Below are 14,147 nucleotides of genomic sequence, written 5' to 3' on the forward strand. Positions count from 1 at the left end.
CACACGTTACCTATGTAACAAACCTGCACATCCTGCCCATGTACTCCAGAACTTAAAAATTAAAAAAAAATTCAAACATTATTTGCCCTTTTCACTGTGTTGAAATGTACACTAATGGTAAAAAGCAATGAAGGGTATAAGTCTGTTGGTGGCTTAGCATGAATCATGGCAGTGGTCCCGAACCATATTAGTTGCCATAGAATTCTGCATTTCCATACAGCCACAGTTAAAAACAACAAACAAAAAGTTTTACTTAATGTCCTTTATGCATCAGTAAAAATGGGGTAATTTTATTAAATCTTGATAACTCAGTAGCCCTTTTAATACTCCATGTAATAAAATGGGAAATATATACAGAGCACTTCTGCTGGATTTTCTTAGATGATGAACATCTTGAGGACAAGCTTCTGCATGATTGCTTAAGTCGCAAGCTGAACTAGCCACTTCTTTCATGGATTATAATTTTTACTCAAAAGAATAACAGACAAATGATGGTTATTCAGCCTCGGGTATTTGGCAGACATTTTCTGAAAAAAGAACAAAACAAGCCTGCCACTTCAAGGAAAACTAAAAGTATGTGTTGCCAGTGATAAAATCCAAACTTGCAAGCTGTCATTGCAGTCCCTTCTCTGAACTAGGGACTTCCAGTTTTTTCCAATATTCCTTCTGTTTTTTCCTCTATCTTCTCTCCTATGGGGACGGACTCATTATGTATATGCTGTAAGCTGGTATACCATCGGGCTCCAGAACTCTTTATTTTTCTATATTCTTTTCTCTTTGTGTTACTAAAATTGGATAATCTCAACTGACCTCTTCAAGTTTGTTGATTCTTATTCCATCTGCCCAAATCTGCTGTAGAGCCCTTTTGTGAATTTTTTATTTCAGTTACTGTAATTTTAAATTTCTAAATTTCTATTTGGTTTGTATGTATAATTTATATGTTTTTATTGAAACACCATGCTCATACTTTTTTTCAGCTCTTTAGACATGGTTTTATTTCTTTGAACATATTTAAAATAGATAATTTAAAGTTTGGTCCAGCAAGTCTAGGAACAGTTTCTATCGATTGCTTTTTCTTCTGTGTACATGCCATACTTTGTTTCTTTGCATGTCACATAATTTTTATTGAAAACTGGACATTTTAAACAATGTAATGTGGCAACTCTGGAAATGAGATTCTCCCACCTTCCCAGGGCTTATTGTTTGCTTGCTTAGTGACTTTTCTGAACTAATTCTTTGTTGTCTGTGGCCCCTGAAGTTTCTACTGAGTTAGCTTAGTCAGCTAATGAATGGACAGAGATTTCCTTAGGTGCCTGGAACCAATAGATCTCCCAGTTTATTGAGGGGCTATGTGTGCATGTAGGGGTATGAAGCATGCTTTCACACTCAGCCAGGCAAATAACAACTCTGCCTTAGCCTTCACTTCCTGCTAGTAGAAAGCCTTAAGGTCAGTCAGAGGTGAGAGCTCAGAATTTTCTCAGGTCTTTCCTAAGCATGTGCACTGGACGTGCTTAGGAAGGCTGCTCACAGCCTTATGCATGTGCATGGCCTCCTAGATCCCCAGGAAAATGTCTCAGCTTTTCAATGACGCCTATGGGTATCTCATTCCCAGCTTTCCCTTTTAACCTTTTTGGTTCCCCTATTATTTAACCCAGTTATTATCTACTGCCTCAAGCAGCCATGGTGTTAAACAATTGCCTTTTCTTTTTTTTTAAAATTAATACAAATGCCCCTAGGGAAAAAGTTATTTTTGCTGGGTGAACTCTAAGTCAGATTACACAAAAACAGTCTTGTGAGTGGAGTCTTCCAGGGAATTACTAGACAGGTCAAATAATGACAACTCTGGGTATGGAGCTTTGAAGGAGCCCCAACTGTGTCCTGCCCCCTCAAGCTGCTGCCAGGCTGTTTTCACTGTGATTGTGGAGTCTTGGTTTTCAAGACTACTGTGGAGCTGGTTATGGGGGAATAGAACTAGGGCAGGTTAAAGCACCAGAAAACTGTTCTGAGATTCAGTCATTTTTCTTGAATAAAGGCTCCCCAGATTGCCTTTAATTTTCAGAGCCCTGAAAAAGTTGATTCAGACAAGTTTTGCCAGTGTTCTTGTTGCATTTACAGCAGTGAGAATTTTCAGGGATGCTTCCTCTGACCTTCTTGCTCATATCCTCCATGCTTGTACTTTCTACCATACAAATTAGCACAGACTTGATTTACACTGTTCTCTGATAAATTAACATTCATATTATTTCCGTAAGTAGAATTTTGGAAAACTTGTGCCCTTCATCAAAAGCTTAACAGTTTCTAATACTTTAAAATTATTCTGATAAGATCAGTGGTAATATTAATAAATGTGGTTTTAAAAAGTTATATTTAATAAAATGTATTAATATTTGGAAGATCTCATGAGCCAAGTTTTTCCAAATGACCAATGTATGATGTTACAAAATCTTGCATGGGTAAAAGATGCATTTAAAATGCAATATAGGGCTGGGCATGGTGGCTCATGCCTCTAATCCCAGCACTTTGGGAGGCCAAAGCAGGCGGATCACCTGAGGTCAGGAGTTTGAGGCCAGCCTGGCCAACATGGTGAAATCCCATCTCTACTAAAAATACAAAAATAAACCAGGCATGGTGGCACATGCCTGTAGTCCCAGCTACTTGGGAGGCTGAGGCAGGAGAATCACTTGAACCCTGGAGGTAGAGGTTGCAGTGAGCCAAGATTGCGCCACTGCACTCCAGCCTGGGAGACAGGGCAAGACTGTCTCAAAAATAAAAAAGCAACATAGAATGATGGATTTTATGTAACGAGTATAGAAAGTTCACTGATGTGGTTTCAGATTCCACATCGTAACTAATCTTCATGTATATCAAATCAGAATATCTTCAATCAGATGAAAAGGTTATTAAAATATTCCTTCTTTTTCCAACACATTTATGTGTCAGGCCAGCTTTTCTACATATATTAATCAAAACCATGTATTGTATCACACTGAATGCACAGATACAAAAATCCAACCATCTTCTGTTAAGCTTGATATTAAAGGTATATGAAAACACTTAAAATAAAACTACTCTCATGAAATGTTGCTTTGTCTTGGAAAAATATGTTTTCTATAAAAACATGATTTATGCTAATATGCAATGAATTTATTCTTGTTATTTTAAAATTAACTGTTAAAAATTTTTGTTTTAACTGTAATGTGGTAACTATTGAGAGATATAACCCATATAAATGAAAGTTCTTTGAAGTCCTCAATTATTTTTAAGAGTATTAAAGGGTCTTGATACCAAAATGTTTTCAGACTTTCTGGTTTAGACCATTTCTGGGGGTTCAAACTCAGAAGAAGCTTCATTCATTTAAGGTAACATGGACTCCTTTTTCTTTAATAAGGAAATGATTAATTTAGAAAGAACCCAGAGAATTCAAGCAAGACTTTTACAGCAGGGGAGAGGAATGTTACTGCTTCCCTCCGCCAAAAGAAAAGATATGCAAGGAGGGAATTCAATTAATTGTTCAGGGAATTTCTTCCTGGATGGTTTTGCATTCCAGTCAAATCACTGTGGGGCACGCAGCTCTCTCTGCCAGCCTCCTGCAAAGATTCTACACCCCGACCCTGCTAATACCATTTTAACTGCTACCTCTGGAGTCCCTTCTCTGAATTCCTTTTTTCCCATCCAGTCTGTTCTGTGCACCTTAGCACAGACCTTATCTACAAGGTTCTCTGGAAAATTAATACTATTTCCTTCAGTCAATTTTTAGCCATTTGGAAGCTGGACATGATGTTTCAGGCATCTCCTTCACTCCACTGCAGCTCGTAACATAATGCTGGGCACCACGGTGCCCATCACTCTATGCAAGTCTGCCATTTGGCTGATCAAGATGAAGACTTAGGACAGAAATGCTTTATTTGCAGAATGATCTCTCTATACTGTGTCATTTCCTTTCTGGCAATGTTAGTTTTCTAACAGCATCCACAGAGCCAGACAACCAGGGCGGAAGGCTCTTATCCCAGCTCTATGGCTTTCCGACTTTGTCACTTTGGGGAAATAACTCCTTTGAGCCTCAGTTGTACACACAGGGAGGAGGAAGACATTGTTTAATGTAGGCGGCACCCAGCAGATGCTGGCTTCCTTGCCCGATTTTCTTCCCCTCTTCTTTAGGATGCTTCGAGATAATTAGCAAGGACGTGTCAACCTCAAATCATAACTCTTTCAAAGGCATTCATTAGCCAGTGAGAAGTTAATTACACTTAATCCAGTTCCCTTTTCTCTTTATTTACTGTACTTAGGATGGATTATAAATCTCTTATCAACTAAAACACATGTTTCATGAAATTATATATCACAAAATTATGACAATCTCCCATGTTTATTTAGTCATTAAGAATTTAAATAGAGTATATTTAACCCAATGATTTTCTCTACGTTTTTCTAAAATTCTTTTTGCTTTCTCTCCTTGATTCTTGAGAATCATCTCTGCTCCCCACCTCTCCTGATTTCTTACTGCTTTACTGCCCCTTGTGCCTCTCAGCCTTCTTTTCTTCCTTTCTCTCTCTTCTACACAAATCATTGTACCTTCCAGGGAAGTGGTTTCTCTGCAGAGGGCTCGTGGACTGGATAGGTCAGGATGTCAAAATTACTTGGGATTTCCCAGTCGTCCATACTGCCTACCCTACCCTGCCACAGCCCCTCTGCCTTTTTTTTTTTTTTTTTCCCGAGACAAAGTCTTGCTCTGTCACCCAGGCTGGAGTAGCTGGGACTACTGGTGTGTATCACCATGCCTGGCTAATTTTTAAATTTTTTGTAGAGACGGAGTTTTGCCATGTTGCCCAGGTGGGTCTTGAACTCATGGGTTCAACTGATCCTCCCACCTCAGCCTCCTGAATTGCTGGGATTACAGGTGTGAGCCACGGTACTCGGCTCATAGTGCTTTTTTATGCTCTCTGTCAGCTCTTAACAGAGGCCAAGTATCCAAGAATTAATTGAAAAGGTTCATGAAGAAGACAGTGCTATAAAAAATCAAAAATTAAATTCTAAGCCGCACCCCCCTCACACCCCTTGGCCAAGGGGATCCCTAAGAAACCTAAAAATCTAGTTCAGGCCATGACAGGAAGGGTGTTAGACGGGCCTCATTATACCCTCCTCTCTTTGGAGTTTAGGCACAACTGACCACCACTGACATTAACATAGAGATCATAAGACTCACAGCAGACTCTGTAGCAGGAAGATACTCAACTCCAACCTGATTCTGGTATAGCATCCCATAACAAAGAGCAGGTCTTAAAGAAAATCAAAGTATTTGACTCTAAGAATATATTTCTTTGACATATTTTTAAATGGCCCTGCAAAGCCATACTCTGGTGGGAGGAAATCTGCATTCTGTAGTGAATCTCCTTCCCTTTCCAGGTCTTTTCCTGATTCAGGAGAGAATCTGACACCTTCTAAGGTCCAGAGAGGACATTTACCATTTATTCTCTCTGAAACTTGCTACTTAGGGGCTGCCTCTACATACAAGAACCTTGGCTTCCACAACTCACTTATCTTAACAATTTCTTTCTGCTGGCTTCAACTCTTCAAGTAAAAATTAACTCTTCTGACCAATTGCCAATCAGAAAATCTTGGAATCCACCTATGACCTGTAACCTGGCCTTCACCACTTCAAAATGTCCCACCTTTCTGGGCTGAATCAACATGCACTTTACATGTATTGATTTATGTCTTTGCCTGTAACTTCTGTCTCCCTAAAATGTATAAAACCAAACTGTAAAAGCTGACTACCTCAGGCACTTGTTCTCAGGACCCCTTGAGGATGTGCCCCAGCCATGGTCACTCATGTTTGGCTCAAAATAAACCTCTTTAAATATTTCACAGTTTTGTTTTCTTTTCCCGCCAACAATGTGGATGATGTGAAACTGCAGCAATAGGCATTGTTCTTCATCTGAGAAGAGTCTGCTTGAACTGCGGAGCCCTAAGCCTAATTGACAGTGATGAGGCTGAGGATGTCTCCAAGGGTAGACCAAGGACAATTTGCATCAGAATGGCTTTGAAATCTTTAAAAGCAGATTCTCAGGCCCTTGACCTAGTGATTCTGAATCAAGAATTTTAAACAGAGTTCTCTGATGATTCTTCTGCATGATTCTTGAGCACCAGAGGTAACTTGGTCCTGGCACTGCCACCTTCTTGGAGAATTCGTCTGGTATAACATTTCTTCTTTGCAAAGTCCCTTAACATTGATCTTCTCATTTAAACCTCAGAATAACTTAGTGAAATACACAGGAGCGCAGGTATTGTTTTCTCCAGAAAGTTGCCTTAAATTTTATTCTATGTGTGCTATTGGCCAAGGCAAAGCCCAATATCAGCCATGGGTCAAGCTTGGCCAACCTCAGCCACTCCTGAATGGCTTCTACCCAGGAGCCAGGTTGCCAACTCAACATGACATTATTGAAATTGGGATTAGATGTCTTTGACTTCTGAAAATGAGACATATGTGAACTGGGACTACCACTTGAGGGTTTATGAGGACGTATAGGGTTGTAGAGGCAAGGGTCCCTTCAGTGGGGAAGAGAAAAGATGACCATGTTATATCCGTCTGTGTCTCACACTGACCCTTCCTAGGTTAGATATTTGTGTGTATTTCACACAAAGAACAGTCAATAAAGATCTAAGTATTACCTCTCAGACCAAGCCAGACCCACAGCCCCTGCCTTCTAAAAATGATTGTTGACTTCTGGGTTGGCTGATGCATACAATGAGGTCAGCAATATTACAATTACAATGAGGTCAAATGAGATTAATAAGGGTGAAACATACAAAACACAGGTAACAAGTTTTTATTGAGATTGCAGTGTCTGGGGAAGGGTTCCAGTGGGAAAAGACCCAGTAAAGCATGTCAGGCTGCAGGCTCCTTGTGGCTCTGATCCACAATGGGAGGAACCACAGGAGTACCATCCATCCGGAACTGAGAAAGCAGTCCGATCCAGGATTCTATTCCTCCCCTGCTGGGCCAAAGCTGACATCTGGCTTGATCTATGTAGGTCAGAATGGCATGTGGACATGGGTTTCCAGCCAGTGGAGCTCACAGGCTGTGGTTTAGACTTTTAATCACATTAAATTACAAAGGAAACAGCACTGTCCTTCACATACGTAGTCCTATCATGGTATTATCTTTATGGCCTCTGGCAAAAATGACACCCTTTTAGCAGGGTCTTCCAAAGATTTGAGGTTTCTCTGTGCTATTCCACCACATGAAGAATTGACATTTTACTTATTCATGTACAGTGTCTCACTCTAGAAAAATAATGCTTTATCAAATTTCCATAATATAAAAATGATGTAAAAGGCAAGAAGAAGAAATTAGAATATATTTTCCCCATTCATCTAAGTAATTCTCAGCATTTTCTTTTTTTTTAAATAAAGGAATAAAAGAATGACGCTCCATAGGCAGAGCAGCCCTGAGGGCTGCTGGTTGCTCATTTTTATGGTTATTTCTTGATGATATGTTAAATAAGAGGTGGATTATTCATGAGTTTTCCAAGAAAGGGGTGGACAATTCTTGGAACTGAGGGTTTCTCCCCCTCTTAGACCATATAAGGTAATTTCCTGACATTGCCATGGCATTTGTAAACTGTCATGACGCAATCCTCAGCATTTTCCATTTGAGGCAGTATTGAGGAAAGTTTCAAGGGAGGATGCTGAGCGCCTAGGATTCTCAGCACTAGGGGCACCAGGGCCCAGAGGTCAGTTGCCTTTGACCACAAACTCTTTTCCAGGGAGATCACAGATCTCCTTGAACATGCACTAAAACTATGGTCATTTTCTCTGTGTGCCATGGTTTGAAAATGTTGGCATGCGTGTCCAAATGTGGCACACTTATCTGTATATTCTCTTCATCCTAGCTGTACCAAAAATGATGCTGCTGTCTATCAAATCTCGGCTAAAAACTCTTTTGGAATGATCTGTTGTTCTGCTTCCGTTGAGGTTGAGTGCTCATCAGAGAACCCACAACTGTCTCCTAACCTGGAAGATGACAGGGACACAGGTTGGAAACATGAAACAGGGACATGTGAAGAAGAAAGTGCAAATCAGATTGATGAGAAGGAACATCTTTATAAGGAAGAAGAAAGCATCTCCCCAGGTACTCCCAGGTCCAACCATTCACTCTCCCTCCAGTCACTGGGCAATCTTGACATTAGTGTGTCCAGTTCTGAAAATCCCTTGGGTGTCAAAGGAACAAGGCACCCTGGAGAGGCTTATGATCCAAGTAACACAGAAGAAATTGCAGATGCGTTGCCTTTTCTTAATTCAAGTCATGTTTACGAAAAACAAGATGGACTTTGCCACAAGACAGTGCATCCCACAGCATCCAAGTTCTCGGATGGTGGCCTGAACAATGATGGCCCTCATGATGAAGGCTTACACTCCAGTCAGCAAAGTCCCAAAGTACAGAAATACATTAGCCTCAGTCTCCCGCTGTCTGAGGCAACTGCACACATTTACCCGGGTGACAATGCCGTGGCCAAGAAACAACCCAGCCCACAGGTTTCCAGTGAAGACTCTGACAGTGACTATGAACTTTGCCCAGAGAGAACCCTAACCTACACCGAGGAGTTTTCAGATGATGACCTGGAGTATCTGGAATGTTCCGATGTTATGACGGATTACTCTAATGCAGTTTGGCAAAGGAACCTGCTGGGGACTGAGCATGTTTTTTTATTAGAAAGCGATGACGAAGAGATGGAATTCGGTGAGCATTGCCTGGGTGGGTGTGAGCATTTCCTCAGTGGAATGGGTTGTGGACCTCAGGTGTCAGGTGACGCTGGGCCTATGGTTGCCACTGCTGGCTTCTGTGGTCATCACTCACAACCCCAAGAAGTTGGGGTGAGGAGTGGCAGAGCCTGCAAGCACAGTCCCTCATCCCCTCTCACTTTGGGACCTCACCAGGATGGGACGTCTTCAGTGACAGAACAGGGGAGATATAAACTCCCCACTGCTCCTGAGGCTGCTGAAAATGATTATCCAGGAATTCAAGGAGAAACCAGAGACAGCCACCAAGCGAGAGAGGAATTTACCAGCGACAATCTGCTCAACATGGATGAATCAGTAAAAGAGACAGAGATGAAGCCCTTGTCCGGTGAGTCGGAAAACGCAGGGATGAGCCAGTGTTGGGAGACGGCAGCTGAGAAGAGAGTTGGGGGAAAGGACTCATGGAGCGAGAGGGCTTCACAGAAACCTGCCAGGGTGAGGCAGCTGGGAATGAAGGGAAATCCCAAGAAGCCGAATGCCAACCTGAGAGAAAGTACAACAGAAGGTACCCTTCATCTCTGCTATGCCAAAGAATCTGCTAAGCACCCACTACCCCAGAGTTATAAAAGAGAGACTTCTCACACCACGGCAGCAGCGACTGGTCAGAATTCCCATGCTGATGCAGGAGAATGTGCTATTTCAACCCAGGCAGAGCAAGAAGCAAAAACCCTTCAAACTTCAACAGACTCACTCTCCAAAGAAGGTAACACCAATTGCAAGGGCGAAGGCATGCAAGTTAATACTCTATTTGAAACAAGCCAGGTTCCAGACTGGAGGGATCATCCTCAGGTAAGACTTTTCTTCTGAATAAATTACGAGATAAAAAGAACGTGTGTGTGTGCATGTGCGTGTATGTCTTTTCCTTTACTTCACATTCACAATTGCTATACCATAATGTAAATCAAAATAAGTTTCCCAACACCATCAGGGTACTTGTGCATGACAGCTGCTGCTGCTCGGAAGGAAATCTGGTTTTGAAAAAAGGCCCAGATAAACCCTAAGCCATCCTAATTATAGCAAAAGACTGATAGAAGTTAAGAGGCACTAATGGGATTCTGGACAGCTGGAAAAAGAAATCTGATATTTTGTCTGCTGCATGTGTTTTACCAGGCAATACCACTATTCAGAAAGTTTCTCAAGCGAATGTTTTGAGTGCAGCCTTTAAAGGAAGAAGGGGGAAAAAAACCATTGCTTTTAGTCATTTGCAAGGGAGTGCTTTGAAAATGATAGGTTTTGGCTTTAATCAGAATTTGTGGTATGAATGAAAGACTTCAGTGTGTCTGAAAGACTTGTAGAATTCACTTTTTTTGTGATGCTAGGGAAAGCAGGCAGAGTAACTTTTGCCACACTGGTGGGATGTTTTTGAGTGGATGTTTGTCTTATTTTAAAACAGAGTATAAACGAGGCTAAGAGAAAAAAAGTTGCCAAGAAATAAATGTGTTTTCCCTCATTACCGCTTTGGGAGTGTAAAGAGATGGAATTAAATTTATGGGAATAATCAATGCACAAAAGATGTTGTGCTTGATACATAACTTATGTTTTTAATGATATTTTCCATTTTAAAGGGTCCCCAGTGAGCTTTGGACTTACGCTGTAGTATGGGCAAGATTGGAGTTTTGTAAATAAATACCTAAGAAAACTGATTTGTCTATTATTTTTACTATACTCTGTATTCCCCTTTCTCCCGATTTTGTACTAGAAAGCTAGTATTATTTTTATAGAAGACTAGATACACTCCAAAGATAAAATATTCTCAATGCAAAGTGACTTAATTCTGTGAAAATATTAAAAATTGACACATGAATTTCTAAAGACTCAGTCATAAAAAAGCCTATCTAAAAATCTCCAGATTTTAGGTAACTGTTGACTGAGCAAATTGTTCTGTTCTGCTAGCCAAACTAGCCAAGTAAAAGCCACATTTATATTTTACCTTTCACAGGCGAACCAGATTCTCCTATCCAGTTACTTAACACACGTCTCTTAGCAGCTCACACACCAATGACCACAGTTTCATGCCCAAGATAAGCTTAGGGAGGTGCTTTGACCATATTTTAATACAAAATAAAGTGACAATGTTAATTTTTTCATGTTGAAAAACGTAGCATTTCCTTTTCTAATTATAAAATGCTCTTTCTTGCTCAGCTAAGTGCTTTTTTACAGTCATTTATCCACTCAAAGTGTTTCATTGGACAAATTATTATTAAAGGTGGGGGAAGGTGATAAAGTAACTCAAAAGGAGGAAGTGGAAAGGAAGGGGGCTATTGATTGATGATATCGGTTTTAGAGCCACCATTGTGGAAGGCAATTTCTGTCTCATCCATCTGCCCCAAATTTCAAAGAGCTAGAGGGAGGAGTCCCCTTTGTCATCCTCAGCTTGTGACCTAAACCGAATTCTGAGATCGAGAGCCCTGGCTCACTTGTTTACTAGCAAGACAGTCGAGTAAAACGGGCCATTTCTGGGGAGCCAGGTCATCTATCTTGTGCACTCTATGGAAGGTCTTATGGAACTCTTTGGCTTACACACTCACACATAGATTCATCACTACACACTCACTCTACCAGGTATCAGCTGAAGGTCCAACCTGTGCTCTGTGGTGTGACTAAGGCAATCATCTCAGAACCGTGAACACTGTTGTTCAGAAAGCAAACTGAAGGGCTTGCATTTTCTGCAAGTGGTGAGACCATTTCTCACTTTGCAGTGGTCAGTAGCAGAGCTGACCTCTCACTCGAGGGACAACCAGAAATGTGAATGGAAGCTGTACATTTAAGAGGAGTTCTGTGGAGCCTGGAGTTAGAAAAAGAATCTTTATATCTGTGGTGTTTGTTTTCCTTTGACTAAAGCAGGAAAATTTTGCCACAAGGACTGGCATATTTGAGATTCTTTTACCCATGCAAAAGTTTCTATTTAGTTGTAGAAGATACCTGTATTTTCTACACACGTATACAATGTAGCCAAATTTACAGCAAGTGGCTAACTATCATCGCAGATGTGACACAGAAGCACTGGGGGTCATTGGTAACTAAATTCAACTTTTTAAAATAGTACTGTTCACAAAAAGATAGGTGAATCTCTCCATAACAAATTCAAAAGACATTCTAAATATTTATTCTCAGACATTGGAGGTTTGTGGGGACCTCAAAATTTGAAATGGTTAAAAATGCTGCGATGGGGGCCATAGTAATAAATTTGCCCACTCTTTTTCATCTTTCTTGAGACGGAGTCTTGCTGTTGTTGCCTGGACTGGAGTGCAATAGCACGATCTCAGCTCACTGCAACCTCCGCCTCTCGGGTTCAAGTGAGTCTCCTGCCTCAGCATCCTGAGTAGCTGAGATAACAGGCACCCACCAGCATGCCTGGCTACTTTTCATATTTTTAGTAGAGACAGGGTTTCACCATGTTGGCCAGGCTGGTCTCGAACTCCTGACCTCAGGTGATCCACCCACCTAGGCCTCCCAAAGTGTTGGGATTACAGGCATGATCCACCACGCTCGGCCAAATTTGCCCAATCTTAAGTCTTGCCTGATTCACTTACCTTTAGGTGCCTTTTTGCAGAAACAGTGACCGGCAGTTTACCTCCTAGTATTTTCTCTTCATCTTCATACCATTTTTAGCAGGCTGAGAAAAACCCCATCTCTCTAATGTTCTAAGAACAAGGCCATATTGTAGACTATCTCCTGCCTAAACATGCATCTCCAGGTGTATTCGCTTCCTGTCTCCCTTTCTCTCTTTTAGAATGCAAGGCCATCTTGCTGTTATTTGTCTTGAAATAGTACCTAGCCAGGCTAATATTGGAAAGCCCCCAGTGTCTCTATATTTATGGAAGATTATAAAGTTAATCCCAGTTTGGGAGTGGAAAACAGAGAGGGTACCCCAGGCTAACTTGAATCATCTTCAAGAGTCACACTGCCAACTCTTCACCTTGGTTTTGAGCTCACTTTCCTCGTCCAAGTCAGAGGCAAAGGCCTGACAGTCTGCCCATCTTAAGTTTCTCAGCAACCACACTGGGGTAAGATCATCCTCACTCTTAAGTCAGAAGTGCTGTGTCTGTGCTCCTGCACAGCTGCCCAGCTTCACCCCAGAGGGAGTTGCATTTCTGTTTGGGGTCATGGGATCGCAAGCGTACAGTAAGGAAATGTGTTCTTGGGCTCTGGTAATTAAGAATCTTCCTGATCAGGAATCAGCACTAAGCACAGAATTGAGCTCTGTGATGGAAGGTAATTTGTTCAGTGTATTCTGTTCGCTGATATAACCCAAGTCTCTAGATTAGTGCCTGCCATGTAATAGGCAATCAATCACTGACTGGATAAGTAGTCATACAATATTAGAGTAAATGCCAAGTATAATTAGGTGTGATTTTTCTTTTTTTTTTTGTTTCTGAGATGGACTTCCACTCTTGTCACCCAGGCTGGAGTGCAATAGGGCGATCTCAGCCCACCACTACCTCTGCCTCCTGGGTTCAAGTGATTCTCTTGCCTCAGCCTCCTGATTAGCTGGGATTACAGACATGGGCCACCATGCCTGGTTAATTTTGTATTCTTAGTGGACATGGGGTTTCTCCATGTTGCTCAGGCTTGTCTCGAACTCCCGACCACAAGTGATCCACCCACCTTGGCCTCCCAAAGTGCTGGGATTACAGGCGTGAGCCACCACGTCCAGCCAGTTAGGTGTGATTCTAATGATCAGTCGTCTCTACCACTTTATGGCCTTTATTTTCCTGAGCACGTTCTTTGGTTGGCTTCACATAAAAGATGCTGAGGCCAACTTTCTGCTAATAGGATGTGCTTCCTATTAGTTACTCTTTTGGCCTGGGAATGGGCTGTTTCAAACCAGCAGTCCCCAAACATTTTGGCATCAGGAACTGGTTTTGTGGAAGACAATTTTTCCACAGCCAGAACGGGGCAGGGTTGGTTTCAGGATGAAACTGTTCCACCTCAGATCATCAGGCATTAGATTCTCATAAGGAACACACAACCTAGATCCCTTGTATGCACCATTCACAATGGGGTTCGTGCTCTGCCGCTCACCTCCTGCTGTGTGGCCTAGACCCTAACAGGCCACAGAGCAGTACTGTTCCATGGCCCGGGGTTTGGGGACCCCCGTTCTAAACCATCCAAATTTTCTTTTTTTTTTTTTGAGATGGAGTCTCACTCTGTTGCCCAGGCTGGAGTGCATTGGCACGATCTCGGCTCACTGCAAGCTCCACCTCCCAGGTTCAAGCGTTTCTTCTGCCTCAGCTTCCTGAGTAGCTGGGATTACAGGTGCCACCACACCTGGCTGATTTTTGTATTTTTTTTTTTTTAGCAGGGACAGGGTTTCACCGTGTTGGTCAGGCTGGTCTCGAACTCCT

General features: G+C 41.8%; 1 protein-coding gene across 1 annotated transcript in view; it reads left to right on the forward strand.

Moving 5' to 3' along the window:
• The window catches only part of ALPK2 (alpha kinase 2), a 133,376-nt gene that overhangs the window by 27,637 nt on the left and 91,592 nt on the right, over positions 1–14,147 (forward strand). Inside the window, exon 4 of the mRNA XM_023218343.2 lies at positions 7,893–9,588. Coding sequence (XP_023074111.2) covers positions 7,893–9,588 — 1,696 coding nt within the window. The remainder of the gene's footprint in view (positions 1–7,892; positions 9,589–14,147) is intronic.

This window comes from Piliocolobus tephrosceles, chromosome 18, assembly GCF_002776525.5.
Source record: "Piliocolobus tephrosceles isolate RC106 chromosome 18, ASM277652v3, whole genome shotgun sequence".
Taxonomy (NCBI): domain Eukaryota; kingdom Metazoa; phylum Chordata; class Mammalia; order Primates; family Cercopithecidae; genus Piliocolobus; species Piliocolobus tephrosceles.